The sequence below is a fragment of the Erinaceus europaeus genome, chromosome 16 (assembly GCF_950295315.1).
Source record: "Erinaceus europaeus chromosome 16, mEriEur2.1, whole genome shotgun sequence".
In the NCBI taxonomy this organism is placed as follows: domain Eukaryota; kingdom Metazoa; phylum Chordata; class Mammalia; order Eulipotyphla; family Erinaceidae; genus Erinaceus; species Erinaceus europaeus.
In genome coordinates, this window is record NC_080177.1 from 23,112,346 (window position 1) to 23,130,482 (window position 18,137).

At 49.6% G+C, this 18,137-nt stretch overlaps 1 protein-coding gene across 2 annotated transcripts; it reads left to right on the forward strand.

Moving 5' to 3' along the window:
* The first annotated feature begins 316 nt into the window (after positions 1 to 316).
* On the forward strand, positions 317 to 11,346 carry CCDC177 (coiled-coil domain containing 177). Of its 2 annotated transcripts, none has more exons than XR_009545284.1 (2): positions 317 to 6,791; positions 9,353 to 11,346. XR_009545284.1 is itself a non-coding variant. In XM_007535317.3 (2 exons), the coding sequence occupies exon 2, from the start codon at positions 1,420 to 1,422 to the stop codon at positions 3,490 to 3,492; it is 2,073 nt and encodes a 690-aa protein (XP_007535379.1). In that variant the 5' UTR covers positions 317 to 529; positions 1,392 to 1,419; the 3' UTR covers positions 3,493 to 6,935. The 2 variants fall into 2 exon arrangements, 1 of the variants encoding a protein (XP_007535379.1); XM_007535317.3 differs by lacking the exon at positions 9,353 to 11,346 and having other exon boundaries at positions 317 to 529; positions 1,392 to 6,935.
* Positions 11,347 to 18,137: the final 6,791 nt, after the last annotated feature.

The window sequence follows — 18,137 nt, forward strand, 5'->3', positions numbered from 1 at the left end:
AGTTTGAATCCAAACTCATATTTATTCACTATCCAGGTTGCTTGCTTCTCGGGGTTCTGTTGAGAAACAATCCGAGATAGTCCTTCATTTTACCCAGTTTAGGTGTTGAAAGAGCATAATATACTTACTATCTGGACACACACATATGTAACAGTTTTATTTTTCAAAAACATGTTTTTTTGTCTGCCCTTTAAGCAAACAAACCAGCACCGTGAATGTCCACCAGGAGGCGCCAAGCGCACCGAGAGAACCGGAGAGGCGGCGATGGATGCAGCAGTGATGCAGCCCGGCTTTCTTTTTCAAGAGTCAGTGTGAGGGGAAGGGAGCGGGGCTGCGTTATTTTAGGGAGACCTTGTCGCACTCCCCCTCCCGCGTGTCGGTGTGTGCGGGGGGGCCCCATGGAGAAACGCTGGCGGCGGCGGCCAGGGAGCCCATCGCGACTGCAGGCGGCGGTAACCCGAGCCCGCGGGCGCGGGGACTGAGCGGCGAACAAAAGCCCTGGGCGCGGGGCCTCAGTGCGGGGCGCGCGGTGAGTGAGCTAGCGCGGGGCTCGAAAGCTGCGAGCGGTAGCGCGCCGGGCTCGCTAGGATGCGCTGGGAGTGGGGTGCGGGGCCTTGGAAGGCGGCCGGAGGCAGGTGTCAGCGCCCAGACGCGGCAGGCTGGTGCCTGCAGCACCTTCAGGCTGGGCGATCGGGTGTACCCCGCAGGCCCCCGGGCGCCTTCTCCATCTGCAGCATTCGGCGGGAGGGTGGGGGGCAGGGGAGGCGGGCACTGTGACTGTAAGCCCTGCCCCAGAGGCAGCCGCCGGAATCGATCGCCCCTCGGGGGAGGCCTTTTGGGAACGAGGCGTATCTCTCCGGAGGTCCTTCCGTCATTCTCGGACCCCGTGCCTGGGTCTCCGCGGAGGGGAAACCCACCCAAAACTTCCCCCACGGGCAGCCGGGGTCCTCGCAGCTATGCATATGCACTTTGGGGATAAAATAGGCCTTTAATTTTTTTGGGTTCCTGCATCCCGGGTCGACCCCCGCCTGAGTTACAGACAAATACGCTAATCCGCCTGGAATCCTCCCGGTCCAGCAGCTGCTGCACCTTGGTCTTTTCATTTTAATTTGCAGCGGGAAGGGATGCAACCGGCGGGGAGCTTCACCACAGGCCTCCGTCCTGCACACGGCGGGTGGGAGAAACTGGGGGGGGCTGTTCTCTGAGCAGCGATACCATCACCCTCAAACCACCCGCCCTTCCCTGCCCTGGATTTTCCGGGCATCTGTATTACATTCCTCTGGACCTCTGAGTCTTAATCCCAAAATGGATTAAGATGGGGGGGGGTATGGATAGGAAGGGAGACGAGCTCGCAAATGCATTCTTCGATGTCCCTCCCTTGTCATCCGCAGAGACGCCACGAAAGGACAGGGCTCAACCATGGTGGACCCTGTGCCTCCGGAGGAAAAGGCAGAAGCGGAGCCCGGGGACGCGGGAGGGGATGCAGATGCCACATCGGTGCCCCCGGGTGCCCAGCAGCCCGCCGCCTCCTCGGCCTCGGCGGCGTCACACAAAGCGGACGAGCAGACGGGCGTGGCGGAAGGCGGCCGGCGGGAGCAGTCCCCGATGCTGCACCTCGACCTCTTCAACTTCGACTGCCCGGAGGCCGAAGGCAGCCGCTACGTGCTGACCAGCCCCCGGTCGCTGGAAGCCTGCGCCCGCTGCGCCGTCAAACCCGTGGAGCTGCTGCCGCGCGCACTGGCCGACCTGGTGCGCGAGGCCCCGGGCCGCTCCATGCGCGTGGCCACCGGCCTGTACGAGGCCTACGAGGCAGAGCGGCGAGCCAAGCTGCAGCAGTGTAGAGCCGAGCGTGAGCGCATAGTGCGCGAGGAGAAGCGGCGCCTCTTCACGCCGCTGGGCCCCGCCGCCTCGGCCCCCAGCGCGGGCAGCAGCAGCAGCTGCAGCAGCGCCAGCCTCCCCGCCTCGCCCGCGCCTCGCACACCCCGCAAGGCCTCCTCCAACCCTTCCCCGGCGCGGACCCAGCCTCCGCCCCCGGCTTCGCGCGCAGGACGGAAGAGCCACTCCCTGGACTCGCTGTCCCGCCGGCGGGAGGGCGCGCTCAGCTCCGAGTCCGGCGCGTCGTCGTCGTCCTACAGCGGGGAGAGCCTGCGGGAACTGCGCTGGTCGTCGCGGAGCTCGGCCAGAAACAGCTACCCGGCCTGTTCGGCGTCCTCGGCCCCCAACCCTCTGGGCCGCCCATCCGCCTTGGCCCTGGTGCCCATCACCGGCCGCAGCTTCAGCCTGGGCGACCTGAGCCACTCACCGCAGACCGCGCAGCACGTGGAGCGCATAGTGCGCCAAGTGCGCGCCGAGCGGGGCCTGCGCGGGGTACCCGAGCGCGACCGGAAGATCGCGGCGCTGATGCTGGCGCGCCACCAGGAGGAGCGCCTGCTGCTGGAGCAGCGCGCCGCTGCGCACGGCCAGTGGGAGCAGCAGCGGGTGCGCGCCGAGCAGCGGCGGGAGCGCGAGGAGCGCGAGAAGCAGCGCGCGCTGGAGCGGGGCCGCCGGGCCTGGGCGTCGCAGGTGGAGGAGCGGCGGGGCCGCCGGGGCCGCGAGGAGCGCGAGGCGGCGCAGCTTAGGCAGCGGCAGTGTGAACGCAGCGAGGAGCGGCGGCGGGGGCTGGCCGAGCGCCAGGGCGTGCTGCGGCGCGAGCGGGCGGAGCGCGTGGCCCAGGAGGACCGGCTGCGCAAGCTGCAGCAGGAGCAGAACCTGAAGCAGCGCCAGGAAGGCCTGCAGGAGGGGCGCGAGCGGGCGGAACAGGCCCGCAGGGAGCGCGCCCAGCGCGCCGCCCGCACCAAGCAGTGCCAGGAGGGCCAGCTGCAGCGCGAGAAGCGGGAGCTGAGCCGGGCGGAGCGGGCGCGCCACGAGGCGCTGCTGCAAGGCCGGGTGCGGCAGGAACGCGCGGACCGAGAGGGCCTCCGGAGCTCGCTGGAGGCCAGCCTGGGCCGCGCACAGGAGAACTACGAGCAGTTGGTGGAGCAGCGTGCCCGAGAGCTGCGGCAGCGAGCCAGGCGGGAGGAGCTGCAGGGCCGGCGGGCCAAGGAGGCCGCGGAACGCAAAGGCCGAGAACACCAGGAGCATCTGGAAGCGCTGGCGCGGGCTGGGGAGCGACGACTACAGCACGCGATGCAAGCAGCAGAGGAGGCCGTGCAGCAGAAGGCGCGGCGGGTGGGCCAGAACCGCTTGGAGAAGGAGCGGACCCAGCGCGCCAACAAAGAGAAGGTGGACCGAGATGAAGACAGCCGTCGGAAGGAGCTGCTCCAAGCCATCGGGCGCAAGCTGGAACGCAGCGAGCAGCTGTCCCGGGAGCGCCGCAGCGCCCTGGAAAGTGCACGCTCCACTGCCCGTGCCTCCTTCCACGTGCGCGAGAAGGTCCGCGAGGAGACCAACAAGCGCTCCTTCGACCGCATGGTGCGCGAGGCCCAGCTGCACGCCAGCCTGGACCGCAAGTAACCGCAGACCTGCCTGACTGCCACACACAGCCCCTTAGAGCCTCTGCTGAGCCCCTGGGAGTGCCCAGCCCACGCGGCGCACTGGACCTCGCCAGGCTTTTGACCAGTAAGGGCAGGCTTGTGAACCTTATCATCGGTCTGCACCATTGTTTCTTAAAACTGGCTTCATCATCTGGGATGACTTAGCACAAGCTTTGGCCACATCCGCCCTTGGTGGTTTTCTCACAGGCCCCTGTTAGGCTAAGTGTTTTAGGAATTAGAAACAGCTGGGGAAAGGAAGAGTTGGGATTAGGGAGAGGTCCTTCCCCCCATCCCCAACCACCACCCTCTTCCAGGAGAGACAGAGATGACTGACCCCTGCTGCCGCAGCTGCCCCAAACACCTTTCACATAGTGTGTCTGGGGAAACCTGTGACTACTGCAGCTGAGCGGCTCCCTGCCTCACTCCTACCTTTCAAACTAGAACACGTTGCACAAAGCTTGGAAGCTCGGGAAAAGAAAGCACAACTCTAAAAGTATTAGGCCACAACCAAGTGACCCAAAAGCCTATTGGTACTTGTGTCTTTAACTTTTAATCTGCTGTATGAGCAAATTCTAGTCCTGGTTCTAAAAGTTTCCAGTTGATTTCCCCTCTCCACCACATCCCCAGGATTTTTAGGTAGACAATCATCTACAAGTATTGCTCAGTCACTGTCTTTTTCTCTTTCTCTCCTTGTTCACCCAAGTGACAAAGAAAATCAATTGGTTTGATGATGTTGAAATGGGAACCTCCAACCCCAGGGAAAACAAGTTCCTTAGGCAGCAGTGCTCCCACCCTATGAAGCATTTCTTGCAGGGTAGTTTGCAGGAGAAGTTTGTCTGAGCTGTCCCCCTCAGTGTAGAGCCCACTCCTGAAAGACAGTAGCCATGCCTTAAGGAGCATGTAGCTACCTTATATGCCTGCCCGGGCTACTCCTGCCTAAATCTACAGCCCTCCACATGCCCATACCCCAAGGGCAGGCATTCCAGAGAGTATACAGGAAAGGGTTCTGTCCTCTGCCAAGGAGTCATTTCTGGAGTTCTGAGGGCAATTCACTATGGTTGGTGGAAGACAATTGCCTCCTGCTGTTGAGAATTGTGCTCACTGCTGCTGGTGTTTTGTTGTCTTCTCTTCCCACAGTGATAAAAATGAAACTCTCCGCCCGGCCCCCAGGCACCTCCTTAAATGTCTGGTTCCTTCTCACCTATAAACATTGAATGAGTTTTCTGGTGCCTCCCCTCTACCTTTGGCCAGATGAGGCCATCAGTCCTTTTCTGCTGGGACCTCAATGTCTCCCAGATCCAAAGGCCAGCTTCAGTATTATTTGTTGGTTTTCTTTGTGCCTTTTGTGACCAGGAATTAAGAGGTAGAAGGGCTGTGATTGACTGAGTTTGCTTCTGGGAATATGTACTCCCAGCCTTGGAAGGAACAGAGCATCACAGACAGATGGTCATACAGCTTCTCCCTAGAGGACCATTTTCCTTAAAAGTGCTTGTAAGACCAGGTCACTCCCAGGCTCAAAGAGTCCAGCTGAGTTGTCTTCAGGCATCCTTAAACCCTAAGAGTTCATCCCTTCCATGAAGCTCAAATCCGCCCTTCTCCACACCCATCCACTGACTCTGCCTCCATCGTGTGAGAAGTAAAGCATTACACTCTACATTAAATCAAGATCAGGACATTTAAGTTACCAAAAACAATCACAGTAAAGAACAGTAATAGTAGACATATGTCATGTATAGTCTGCTGGGCAGAATTATTCCTGAAATGCCTAGTGTATCAAACACACACAAGCAGTCCCCCTTCCCATAACATGTCAGCAAAAGTATTGTGTGAAGAAAGTAGTACTTCAGTGTTACACTTCAGACATTGTGAATCCAAGAAAGAAGCTGTTTTCTTTTTCTTAAATGGATGAGTTTTTCCCTCAGATTCTCCTGGAAGCAACAAAACTGTCAGTAAGTTGTGATGATTGACATTGTGAGTCAGGATCATTTAACGGGAAAAAAATGATCAACAACAGCAACAGTTAATACAATACTGGCTCTTATCTTGTAGTTCCTAGAGAACTTTTGGAACCTTAATAGAAAGTTCCACCTAAAGCCACTTATTTACAAAGCAGGTGCATTCATTTGAGAAAGACAGAACCTAGTTTTTGGGAAAGGCACTGAAAGGTAGGTAGGTTATCTGACCTGGCCCTTTATTCAGTTTGTTTGTGAATTACTGAGTGGCTTTGGGTAGGTTACCTCTCTGTGCCTTGGTTTGCCTGCCGGTAAGGTGGGAATTATAATCTCTGCTCTCCCTCTCACACAGACACTGTGAGAATCAACACGGTGCTCTTAGTTTTACGACTTTGGAACTGCAGGTACAATCAGTATAAAGAGAAAGGATTACTAGGGCTGTATTCTGCCTGGAGAATATAGTGCACCTCATGACCTAGTGCAGGAAGGAATGATCTGCAAAAAGGACATTGTTGGTGAAAGTGTCATAAAGATCTACATCAAACTAGAGGTTTACATTTAGAGAAAAGCACTGTGTAGTGGCAAACACTTTCAGAGTATTCTTTTTTTAAAAAAAGAAGACAGTCATATGTCTAAGTAGAAGTTAAGCAAAAACAGAAACCAAACCTAGTAGGGAATGGTTCTTCCCAATTTCAAGCCATTCTCTAGAATACAGACCCATTTCTATGAATATATGCTAGGATAAGAGGTCATGTTGCTCTCTCAGGAGGACCAATCTTTAGGATCTCTTGTCAGGACCTTTATCTATATTCTCTGCCGTGATGTTAGCAAGGAAAAGGTATTTCTTATTCTTAAATGCAACAAGAAAAAAAATCACAGGGTATTGGAAGTGGGAATGATGGGCGGACAATGGCTTATGCCTTCAATGTGACTATTTGAAGAAAGAAAAAAAAAAGCCCAGAATATGCCTCAGAGCACCAGGCTGGGAGATTTCTTGTCATCCAGGAAAGGGGAGCCTTGATGTGACCTCAGACCATTGCATTTGAACCCTTGGAACATCCCCTGACTCAGAAAAGAGAGAACATGATGTAGGATGAGGAGCCTTGAGCAGGGCTGGAGACAAACTCTCATGCATTACCAAGAAAACAAGCAGGATAAAACTAGTTGTCATGGAATCTTGGGTGAAGCTGCTCTAGTGATCTTGAGTAGTGGTCCATGTCTACACCACACCTGGGCAGGAAGATGGAAGCCTCCCTTTGAAGCACACAGACTGGGAGTTACCAGTGGGAACGACCACCAGAATTTGCCAAGAATGAAGAGTCTTCGGGTTAGTAAAAGCATGTTCATGACATTCTGTAAAGCACACCCTTTATCATTACCTCTACTTCTAGAAGGCTGTTGAAACAGAGGTGTCACCGATAATATATAAGGCCTGTACCTTGTTTACCACTGAGTACCCTATTTCCCATGATGTAGCCCCTTCCCTATGTTAAGCACATAAATACCAGATGGGTGGATGGATGGATGGTAGGTAGATGAATGGTAACCAGAGGAAATCTCTGTAGAATGTATTAGGTGGGCAGGCCCCCATTCACTTAACACATTTGTTCCGATTACTATGCACCAGCTGGTGCTGGGAAGAAAGGGTCTTTCTGACCATTGACCCTAGGGGCCTTTTACCCTTTGGTGTCATGCACAGACACCCTTATTTCCTCCCTTGGAATTAGCTACCTTCCCACTCTGGCATTCATGCACAGGCTGACCTAAAGCTTCCTCAAGCACTAACTTTAAGCCTTTGCATTTTTCCTGGGGCACACATCACCTACCACCCACACCCATCCCCCTACACACACACACACACACACACACACACACACACACCACCATCATCATCATCTTTTTATATTTTATTTTCCCTTTTGTTGCCTTTGTTGTTTTATTGTTGCAGTTATTATTATTGTTATTTATGTCATCATTGTTAGATAGGACAGAGAGAAATGGAGAGAGGAGGGGAAGACAGAGAGAGGGAGAGAAAGATAGACACCTGCAGACCTGCTTCACTGCTTGTGAAGCGACTTCCCTGGAGGTGGGGAGCCAGGCTCGAACTGGGATCCTGATGCCAGTCCTTGCACTTCGCAACACATGCGCTTAACCCGCTGCGCTACTGCCTGACTCCCCCCATCATCATCTCTTAATTGCTGTTGCTTTCTTTCTCCCAGAGGAGCCTTGATTAATCAGGTCAAATTTATCATAAGGTTGAATATTTAGTCTGCTTTAAATTACAGTAAAAAAAAAAAAAAAAAAGAAAGAAAGAAAGAAAGAAAGAAAAAAAGAAAAGAGTGATTAATTACCTTCAAGGGCATTAGCTACTCTGCCTTTCACAGAGGCAGTGTAAATAAAGATCTGAGATCTAGAGACTTGAGCCTCAAGCCATGCAGAGTCCCAGATCACCAAAACAGGGTGCTAGCTCTATCACTGGACTGTTCTTTTTTTAAAAAAAAACCTTTTTTTATTTGTGATTAATAGTTTGTTTACAAGATTATAAGATTACAGGGTCTAGTTCTGTACCCACCACCAAAATCTGGTGCCCCTCATTCCCAATAATAACCGCTGTAGTTCTCACAAAGTCTTAAAAGACTATTTATTTCCTCTGTGTCTGTTTATTTGGGGTTTTGCTTGTTTTTGCAAGTTCATGTATTTCCATTCTCTAGATTCCACATATGAGTGAAACATCTGGTAGTTGTCTTTCATCTCTTATTTTGCTAAGCATAATCACCTCTAGTACCACCCATTTTGTTCCAAAGGATACAATATCATCTTTTTTATTGCAGAATAGTATTCCATGGAGTATGTATCATTGGACTGTTCTTGTTGAGATAAGAGACTCGACATTTCAGAGAAAATTATGGGTGTAAAAAAGAGATTCCTGATCAATACTCAGTTGATGAGACAGTTGAGTGCATGTTCTATCCTGTGTCTACAAGCTTTCAAGTGGTTGAGATCACTCATAGGTCACTATGTAGACTAGCCTTTACTCCACTCTAAGACTGCATCTCTGCCCCCAAAAGTTCCCGGGAAATGTTTGGCAGGGTAACATAAGGATACTGAAAAGAGACTTTCAGCACCTCAACCAATAGTGCTCAGTTCTTGAAAGATGCTTCAGGTCTTATGTGCAGCACATCTGGTTTGTAGTGTCTGATGTGGCACCAAGTAGTGCTACACTTCACCTTATGCTTTGGCTACATGTCTCTTGAGAGAAGGATATCTCTTCTGCTATGTATGTGTATGTGCTCTGTAAATTGAGCTCTGCTCCTCTCTCCTCTCTCCCAGTCCCACTCGCACCCCTCATGCCCTAGCCCTTTGCTGCTGCTTTGGCTTCATGTGTCTGGTTGAGGGCTGAGAGTAGAAATAGCAGATGTGAGGATACAGAAGGAGGGAATGGTTCATTTTTTTTTTTTTTTTTTTTACAAACTCCTATAAGAATTACAAAATCGTTACTTTCCTGCCCATCACATAGTATGGCACCCATGAGCACAAAAAGCCAGCCCCAAATGATTTTCAAATTAGATGCCATGTTCAAGTCTTCACGCCTTTTTCTCCACTGGGATAGTATTGAGGGCATGTTTTTGCTTTAGGCACTTGTACAACTCTCAGACCTGTCAGAAAGATGATCTCTATCTGCTCCTGTGTTTGAGTCTGTATGCAGATGTGCACACACACACACACACACACACACACACACACACCACATTCCCACCCTTCCCAGCATCAGCATTCTTACAGAGGGAGGGAATCTGTAGCTGTTTTATTCTTCCAGGGATGAGGAAGTTTTGGGAAACCTGAGCTGCCCCTTGGTAGGGTCTGTTGATTCCACTTACTTACTTCCAGCCTCAAGGTCACTTCAGGCTCTGGACTGTAATCCCGGTGTCCATAATTTCTGAAACCCTCACTGAGCCACCAGGATAAGGAAGGATTCGCTTGTTGCCACAATGCTGCTTCATCCTACTTAGGGTGTGAAACTAACTGGTAAATGGAATGTGGATACAGAACATCTCCATGTGACAAGAATGACTGATATTAGCACAGTTTAAAAACACAGTCCCTCATGGATGATGTATCTCCAAGACAGAGTTTCACAAAGGTCCAAAGTGTCTTGACTGACTCAAAGGATTACTGTTCCACATGTCCTGCCTATCTCCTGTAACGTGAGGACATGAGAGCTTACTTGTAGGCGGTTGTTAAATTTGAGTTAGTGTTTGGAAAGTAGCATCTTCACTGGAAACACAGCCCTCAATTTGTGAATATGGTTGTTCTGGACCTGGTAAGGTAGTAAGAGAAGGAATAGGGTAGGTTCAACTTCAATCAGGTGGCATTATCAGATACCAGGTTTGGATGGCAGCCTTCACAGCTATGCCACTTGCTGTGCAGCTGGTGGCCTCTGGAAACAGGGTTTCCCAGGTAATGTGTAGTCATCTGGGTTGGGGAGGGGGGTGGGGGACAGGGAAAAAGTGATTACCTTGTTTACCAAATGTTTGGCAATAAAATTGTCATCTGATAATTTTTGAGATGTTAGGATTCCTTTGTGATGGCTAAAATGACAGATATACTCATATGCATATATTTTTCTGAGAGGAAAGAGAGTGGGCTTCTTTCCTCTTGAGACCCAAGTTCAATGGCAGTATCCTCCAGTAGGACCAGGCAAGAGAGTCTGTGGGAGAGCCACTGCTCTGAGGCACTGCAGGTGTGGTAGAGCCTAGAAAGAAATGTAGACTTCAAGGGGAGTTGGGCAGTAGCACAGCGGGTTAAGCATACATGGCACAAAGCGCAAGGACTGGAGTGAAGATCCCGGTTCAAGTCCCCGACTACCCACCTGCAGGGGAGTCACTTCACAGGCAGTGAAACAGGTCTGCAAGTGTCTATCTTTTCTCCTGATCTCTGTCTTCCCCTCCTCTCTCTATTTATCTCTATCCTATCTAACAACAATGACGTCAATAATAACTACAACAATAAAAAACAACAAAGGCAACAAAAGGGAAAACGAATACAAAAATTTTTAAAAGAAATGTAGACTTCAGACAACCTCAACCAGTGTGTCCTGGAACCTCACCTCTGAAGAGCCCAGACCCACTAGGGAGAGATAGAAACAGGCTGGGGATATGGATTAACCTGTCACTGCCCATGTCCAGCAGAGAAGTATTTACAGAAGCAAGACCTCCCATCTTCTGTGCCCCATAAAGATCTTTGGTCCATACTCCCACAGAAATGAAAAATAGGAAAGCTTCCTATGGAGGGGAGGGGGTTGGGAATTCTGGTGGTGACAGTTGTATGGAATTATACCCCTCTTATCCCACAATCTTGTCGATCATTATTAAATCACTAATAAAATGAAAGAAAGAGAGAAAGAAATGTAGGCTGCCCAGTCATCTGAGTAAAAAGTGGGTCTGGGACAAACCCAGCCTGGATGAGCACAGATGAGCTCACTGTAGGAACAGAGAGATGTGTGTAGTTTAACATCGCTTTCAACAGATGAATTGTATCTTTTTTTTTTTTTTTTAGTACAGGAGCACTGCTCAGCTCTGGCTTATGGTGGTGTGGGGGGACTAAACCTGGGACTTTAGAGCTCACCTGTCCTAAATTTCTTTTCCTAATATTTATTTATAATGAGAGAGAGAGGGAGAGAGAACTAGAACTAGAGCTTCACTCTGGCACATGCGATGCCATGGATCGCTTGAGAGGCCAATGTTTTATCCACTGTGCCACCTCCTGGGTCACAATAAATGTATTTCTTCTATTTTTTAACATTTAATATTATTTATTATTGGATAGAGACAGAGAGAAATTGATAGGGGTGGGGAGAGAGAGAAAGTGACAAAGAGACTTCTGCAGCCCTGCTTCAGCTCACGAAGCTTTCCCCTGCAGGTGGGGTCCAGGGGCTTGAACCTGGGACTTTGTGCACTATAATTTTTATGCTTAACCAGCTGTGCCACTGCCTGGGCCCAATAAATGTCTTGTCTGTCTGTCTTCCTTCTCTTCTCCTTCTCTCTCTCTCTCTCTCTTTCTCTCTCTCTTTTTTTCTCCCTTCCTTTCATTTTCAACCAAAGTTCATCTCTGGTTTTTGGTGGTACTAGGGATGAACCTGGGACTTCTGAGCCTCAGGCATGAGAATCTCTTTGTATATACAATATGCTATCTACCCCCACAATAAATGTATGAGAAACTTCAAAGAATGTCCCTGCCTCTTCTCCTACACTCTGGCCCTGCAGACAGCTGCAGAACTGGTTGGTAGAAGTCCTAAATCATAGTAATGCACAGAGGTGCTAAGCAGGTCAGTGCCGGCTCTTCCTGTACAGCAGGAAGTGGACTGTGAGAATTCACCACTGGGATGGGGGCCTGCAGTTGGTGCCAACTACACATATGCCCTGGGTCTTGCCTATAGTGGCTGTGATAGTTATAACTGGCTGCCCATTCATATATAATAAAATGTTTGTTTGCATAATCATGTGAACTCTTGGATTTGGATGAGCCTATCTGGTAGTTCCCCTGATTCTTTCCTATAAAGGATGATTCCAAAGGTGAACTTAACTTCACTTGTATACACACCTGACATTTACTAGAATGGCCTTTTCTGCCTTTTGAGGTTTGTAACAAAGGACTTATTAGGAGCAAAGTGATTTGTTTGATATGGGCCAGCCTGTCTCTGGTCACACCACCTTGAGTATGCCCGATCTCACCTGATATGGGCTACCAAAAAAAAAAAAAAAAACACCTCTGGCCTTGAATTTCATAATCTGCCAAGTTGGGTCAAGAATCCTGCACAAGTTCCTACCCTCCTGTAGCCACTCAGGGAAGTAACCCAAGAGACAGAGAGGAAGGGAAGTGAGTTTCTTTGGGGAGGAAAGAGCTGGCTTATGGAAAGGCTAGTAAGATAACTAAAAAGCATCATTATGTTCAAGAAAGAAAAAAATGAAGTGAGAGTATAGAGAGGTAAAGAATAAATAAGGGGGTGCTGGGGAATGAAGCCAGAGACAGAATAATTCAGGCATGACTGATGGATCTTGTGAATCTAAGTATAAGTAAATTAGCCAGTGCTTCAACAGAAAAATAAGAGACTCAGCACAGGAGTCATCTTTAAGCAGCCAAAGCTAGATCCAGAGAGGAGAAAAGGGGGCTTGCTGCCTTAGCAGCTGATGGTTACTGTTTAGACACCCAGCTCAAAATGCTTATAGTATGGCTATGTCAGAGCTCCATAGAAAAAAGGAGGCAAGCTGTATCTAAGGGGCTTTCCAAATGTTGCCAAAACTTCTAGCAAAAAGAATGTACAAGTTTTGAAAACAGACAATTCCTTGTACTTGTGAATAAGCCAGCCAATGAATGAATCCTCAGGATACACCAGAAGGTACTTTTTTTTTTTTCCAATTAGCAACAATTGTGCTTCAGATAAACCACACTGATTAAGATACTGTCACTGCTCAAAGGCAGAAGGTGGTTTATTTTTTGCTTGTTTTTGCTTTGGTTTTTGTTTCTGCCACCAGATTGACCACAGAGCTTGGTACAGAACTTGGTGCCTGCACAGTGACCCCACCAGTCCTGGCGGTCACTAGAGAGAAGAGAAAGAGAGAGGGAGAGAGAAACAAAGACACCTGCAGCACTGCTTCACCACTTGAGAAGCTCCTCCCACCCCCTGCAGGTGGGGACTAGAGGTTGGAGCACAGGTCCTCAAGTAGGGTGACACATATGCTCTACTGTGTCTGCCACCTCTCAGCCCCTCGGGGGCAGCTTTGAGGTGCCTCTTCTCTGTGGACTCTGTACCTTCTACCTCCAGTGACAGAAAGTGTCCAGAGTTCAAGGGGAAGGCACTATAGTGCCTTGTAATTTTGTATCATGACTGACAGCAGCTGCATCCTTCTGGAACGTGAACACTTTAAATGTTAAAGAGTGCTGGGGTTTAAAGTTTTTTAGAAGGTAATTGATTATATTTATGGGACAAGAAAAATCTATTACCGATTTTTTTTGTTGTTGTTGTTCACCAGAGCACTGCTCAGCTCTGACTTATAGTGGTATAGGACTCTGGAACCTCAGGCATGAGAGTCTCTTTGCATAACCAATGTGCTATCTCCCTTGCCCCCCAGATTTTCTTTAATGTTCTTAATATTGAATCCTAACTGAGGAAATTGTTTTTCTTTTGTTATCACATTATTGGGGGTTAATGGTTTCCAGTATAGCTGTTGACACATGGGCAGAATTTCTCATCTTGCTGCTATAGCTCTGTAACCCCACTGTAGTCCTTTTACACCGTCATGCACTCATGCGAAAAACATGTTGGTGCTGGGGATGGAATCTGTCCTCTGGGGTCTCAGGCATGCAAGTCTAGTGCAATACTGTTGCACAGGCCAGCACCCTCCACAAGTCCTGATATGAGATTGTTAACATTCAACTACATTTTTTACCCACAAAGGGGCAAACAGAAGAGTGACTGGTGCTCTAGTTGGGTTGTGTAAAGACCCTGCAGGGACTGTGGGTGACCCCAGGAGGCAGATGTCCAAGCAGCTCATCAATGGAACAGGTAGAGAGGTCAAGGACAACCTGCTGGGAAGTGAAAGTGAGCTGCCTGGCTGTTTCCCTAGAATCTGCAAGCTTTTCTGCAGAGGCTGTAGCCTTCTTTGTGGTACACAAACCTGGGAGTCCTGCAGCAAGCAAACTCATCAGCATGCCACTGCCTGTCCAGAATACCAAGTGTCTCCACCCTCCAAGAGTCCTTTCTTTCCCTCCATTGTAGCTTTGCTGCAAGTCCACTTGCTCCCAGGTGGCAGAAATATGCCCACCATCCAATGTTTTGTTTCTGAAACCTTCTCCATGACAACCCAGGGCCAAGGGCAGGCTGCCAGCCAGAGCCAGCCAGAGCCAGCCAGAGCCAGCCAGAGCCAGCCAGAGCCAGCCAGAGCAGGGCCCTGGGAGCACACAACTCCGGGCAGCTGGAGATGCCAAGCTCCTGGCTTAGCCCAGCTGTACACTGTAGGTTCACATACTTTTAAATCTGGGGAAGCAGAGAGCACATGTGCCCCACAGTGATAACTCATAAACCTTGATTTAGGGAAGCTTGGATTACCTTCCTTTTTGACAACTTTTCTGCTGTAAGACAAAAGGAGAAATTATGGGGATTCAGCAGAGGACCCAGGTTGTATGATGGGCTGCCAGGACTTGGCGACTGGCTGACTCTTTCTCCACCTCTGGTGTTATCCAGATGGTGCATCTCACAGAAGTCACCTCCTTCCAGAAGCCCAGCCCCAACCCTAGCTGCTCTCACAGTAGCCAGGGCGTAGGAACCAGGATCTCTATCTGCCCTCAGTGACATTACACTTTGGGGAGGATCCTGGGTACAGCAGAGGACAGAGGGTCATCAGAAAAGTTCTAAAGGAGTAAGAAGGCCAAAGGGGTAAAGTGTGTTGGACAAAAGGGCTACTGGGTGGGGAGACAGGCCAACTGTGCCACTGCAGCCCCAGGCCACAGTAAGAGCCACTGTCTGCAAGTGGAATCCCAAAGGAGGGTCTGGCCTGAGAGAAGGAAACACTAATGAAATGCAGCGGTGTCTAACCGCTGCCAAGACCCATGCTCTCAAGAAACATCTTCAAGGAAAGGCTGGCCAGGGGCCAGGGCCCAGCTTTCAGAGCCAGTTGCCAGGGCACTGGTCCAGTGGGCAGTGTGTAGTTCCAGCTACAGAACAACCAGGGAAACCCACAACTGCCCACCCCATATTTATAAATAGACCCCCTGGTTTCACATATATATAAATGGAAAACAAATGATTACAAAGTTTTCACAACTTTTCCAATTAATTCATTATCTCGATTCCCTCCCATTTCCCCTTTATCAAGAGATTCTATCCCCTCACACACAGGATTTCAAGGCAGAAATAGTCTTGTGTGGGTTAACTCCTGCTATCCCCATAGACCTAGTGGGGCGGGGTGGTGGTGGCGATTGCATTGGTGCACTTAGTAGAGCACATATGTTACCATGAGCGACGAACTAGATTCAAGCTGCCAGTCCCCGCCTGCAGGGGGAGCTTCAAGAGCAGTGAAGCAGTGCTCCAAGTGTTGCTCTCTCCCCTCTCTTTCCCACTCCCTCAATTTATTACTGTCTCTATCAATTTTTTTTTAATTTAAGTAAAGAAAGGGAAAGGGTGAAAGAGGGAGGACTAAGAGGAGCAGTAGATTTGTGGTGCAGTTATGGGCCCACTGATAATCCCAGTGGCAATAAAAAGAATAGTAATAGAAAAGAAAAAGAGGGGCCAGGTGTTGGTGCACCCAGTTGAGTGCACATGTTACCAAATGGCCTGGGTTCAAGCCCCCCATCCCCACCTGCAGGAGGAAAGCTTCAAGAACAGTGATGCAGTGCTTCAGCTCTCTCCCCCCCCCAAAAAAAATCTCTCTTTCCTATTGAATAAAAAGAAAAAGAAGGGAGCAGGAGTCGGGTGGTAGCACAGCAGGTTAAGCGCAGGTAGTGCAAAGCTCAAGGACCGGAGTAAGGATCCTGGTTTGAGGCCCCGGCTCCCCACCTTCTGGGGAGTCACTTCACAGGCAGTGAAGCAGGTCTGCAGGTGTCTATCTTTCTCTCCCCCTCTCTGTCTTCCCCTCCTCTCTCCATTTCTCTCTGTCTTATCTGACAACGATGATGACATCAATAACTACAATAAAAAAAAAGGGGAGTTGGGCGGTAGTGCAGTGGGTTGAGCGCAGGTGGTGCAAAGCTCAAGGACCAGAGTAAGGATCCCGGTTTGAGCTCCCGGCTCCCCACCTGTAGGGGAGTCGCTTCACAGGCGGTGAAGCAGGTTTGCAGGTGTCTATCTTTCTCTCCCCCTCTCTGTCTTCCCCTCCTCTCTCCATTTCTCTCTGTCCTATCCAACAACGATGACATCAGTAACAACAACAATAATAGCTACCACAACAATAAAACACAAGGGCAAAAAAGGGGAAAATAAATATAAAAAAACAATAAAGGAAACAAAAAAAGGGAATAAATAAATATTTTTTTAAAAAATAAAGGAAGGGGCTGGGGAGATAGCATAATGCTTATGCAAACAACTATCATGCCTGAGGCTCTGAAGTCCCAGGTTCAATTCCCAGTACCACCATCAGCCACAGCTGAGCAGTGCTCTGTATTATTGTCTGTTTTACTCTCTCATTTAAAAAAGAAAGAAAGATAGGAATAAAGAAAGGAAGGAAGGAAAGGAAAAGGAGTGGGGGAATAAAAAGAAACATTCTCTGGGTGTGAATGTGGGGTGGAGTTCTCATGCTAACAGGGGCCTAAGGAAATACACTCTCATGACCTGAAACCCAAAACCAGTCTGTGCTTTGCCCACAGCCAGCAAGCCCCCTGGGAAGTGCTATCTGCTCTGTCGTGTGTGTAACCTAGAGTTCAGGGTGATCAGGGCTTCATCCACTCTAGACCCAGGGGCTCCCTTCACAGCGTCTCTCTCTACACTGTGCTTGTTCAAATGCCTCATGACTCTGGGACCCGGGGCTGTGTGGCTTCTGACGATGTGCTTTACCTTCATGGATGTCAGGTGTGTTCATGAATTCTTTCACCACCCCCAGCTTTACAACCTTGAAGAAGAAACAATCACTCTGAAAACTGCAACAGATTTCATCTATGAATAATTCAGTAAGGCTCAGGACTCTGGGGAAGTGTTTGGTTTCTGATGCTTCTTAACCTACAGGAGACAGGAGAGAGCACACCACAGGGTAGTCTCTGCTCAGGCTTCTGTGAGTGCATGGGAGGAAGGAGGGAGGGAAATGGGAGGGACAAAGAGAGGGAGAAAGAGAAGGGAAGGATAAGTCAGAATAGAAGAGATCTCCTTCAAGCAGTCTCAGAAGTGTCCGAGAACATTAGTTCACACTGGGTAACAGTCCCTGGAGAAAGCCACAGTTAGATCCAGGGTGCCATCTCAGCTGGCAGGCTATGTAACCCCTCTTCCCCAGGGCAGTTGCAGTAGCATCAGAACTAAGTGTGGATCTCACGCTCCTGGAAACCAAGTCAGAACCTGGAGCAAGTGTACAAAGCTCCTTTCTGAATGCCCCTAGCTATGAGACAGTCACCCCTCTCGGCTTGTCACTGTCTGAAGACTAAAGGACATAAAAAGAGAGAGACAGGGACTTGGGTCCAAAGACTGAGTTGAGCCTCAGTTCCACCTTGTGGGTTGCTGACAAGGACAGGAGGATGGAATCTGGCCACAGACCCTATAAGTCACCAATTCTATCCCTTCACAGGACAGGCAAGTGCCAGCTCTTTGCTACTGAAGCTTATATGCCTCCAATGAACCAGAATAGACCACACAAGGGACTATTAAATGTAGACTGGGGACTCTCTTAAGGAGGTTTTTGTTTTTGTTTTGCCACCAGTTATTACTGGTGCTTGGCGCCTACACACAGATTCACTGCTCCCAGGCAGCCATTTTTCTCCTTCTTTCTCTATTCTTTAAATATTTTATCTTATCTTACTTATTAATTTTAAGAGACAGAAACTGAGATGAGAGAGGGGGAAAGACACCTGTAGCACTGCTTCACTTCTTGTGAGACTTCCCTCACCCACATGTGGGGACTAAAGGTTTGAGCCTGGGTCCCAGTGCACTGTAACATGTGCACTCTATTGGTTGCACCACCACCCAGTCCCTTCCTTT

Coding starts and splice junctions, on each gene's coding strand:
- CCDC177 (XM_007535317.3), top strand. CDS start 1,420: ATGGTGGACCCTGTGCCTCCGGAGGAAAAGGCAGAAGCGGAGCCCGGG.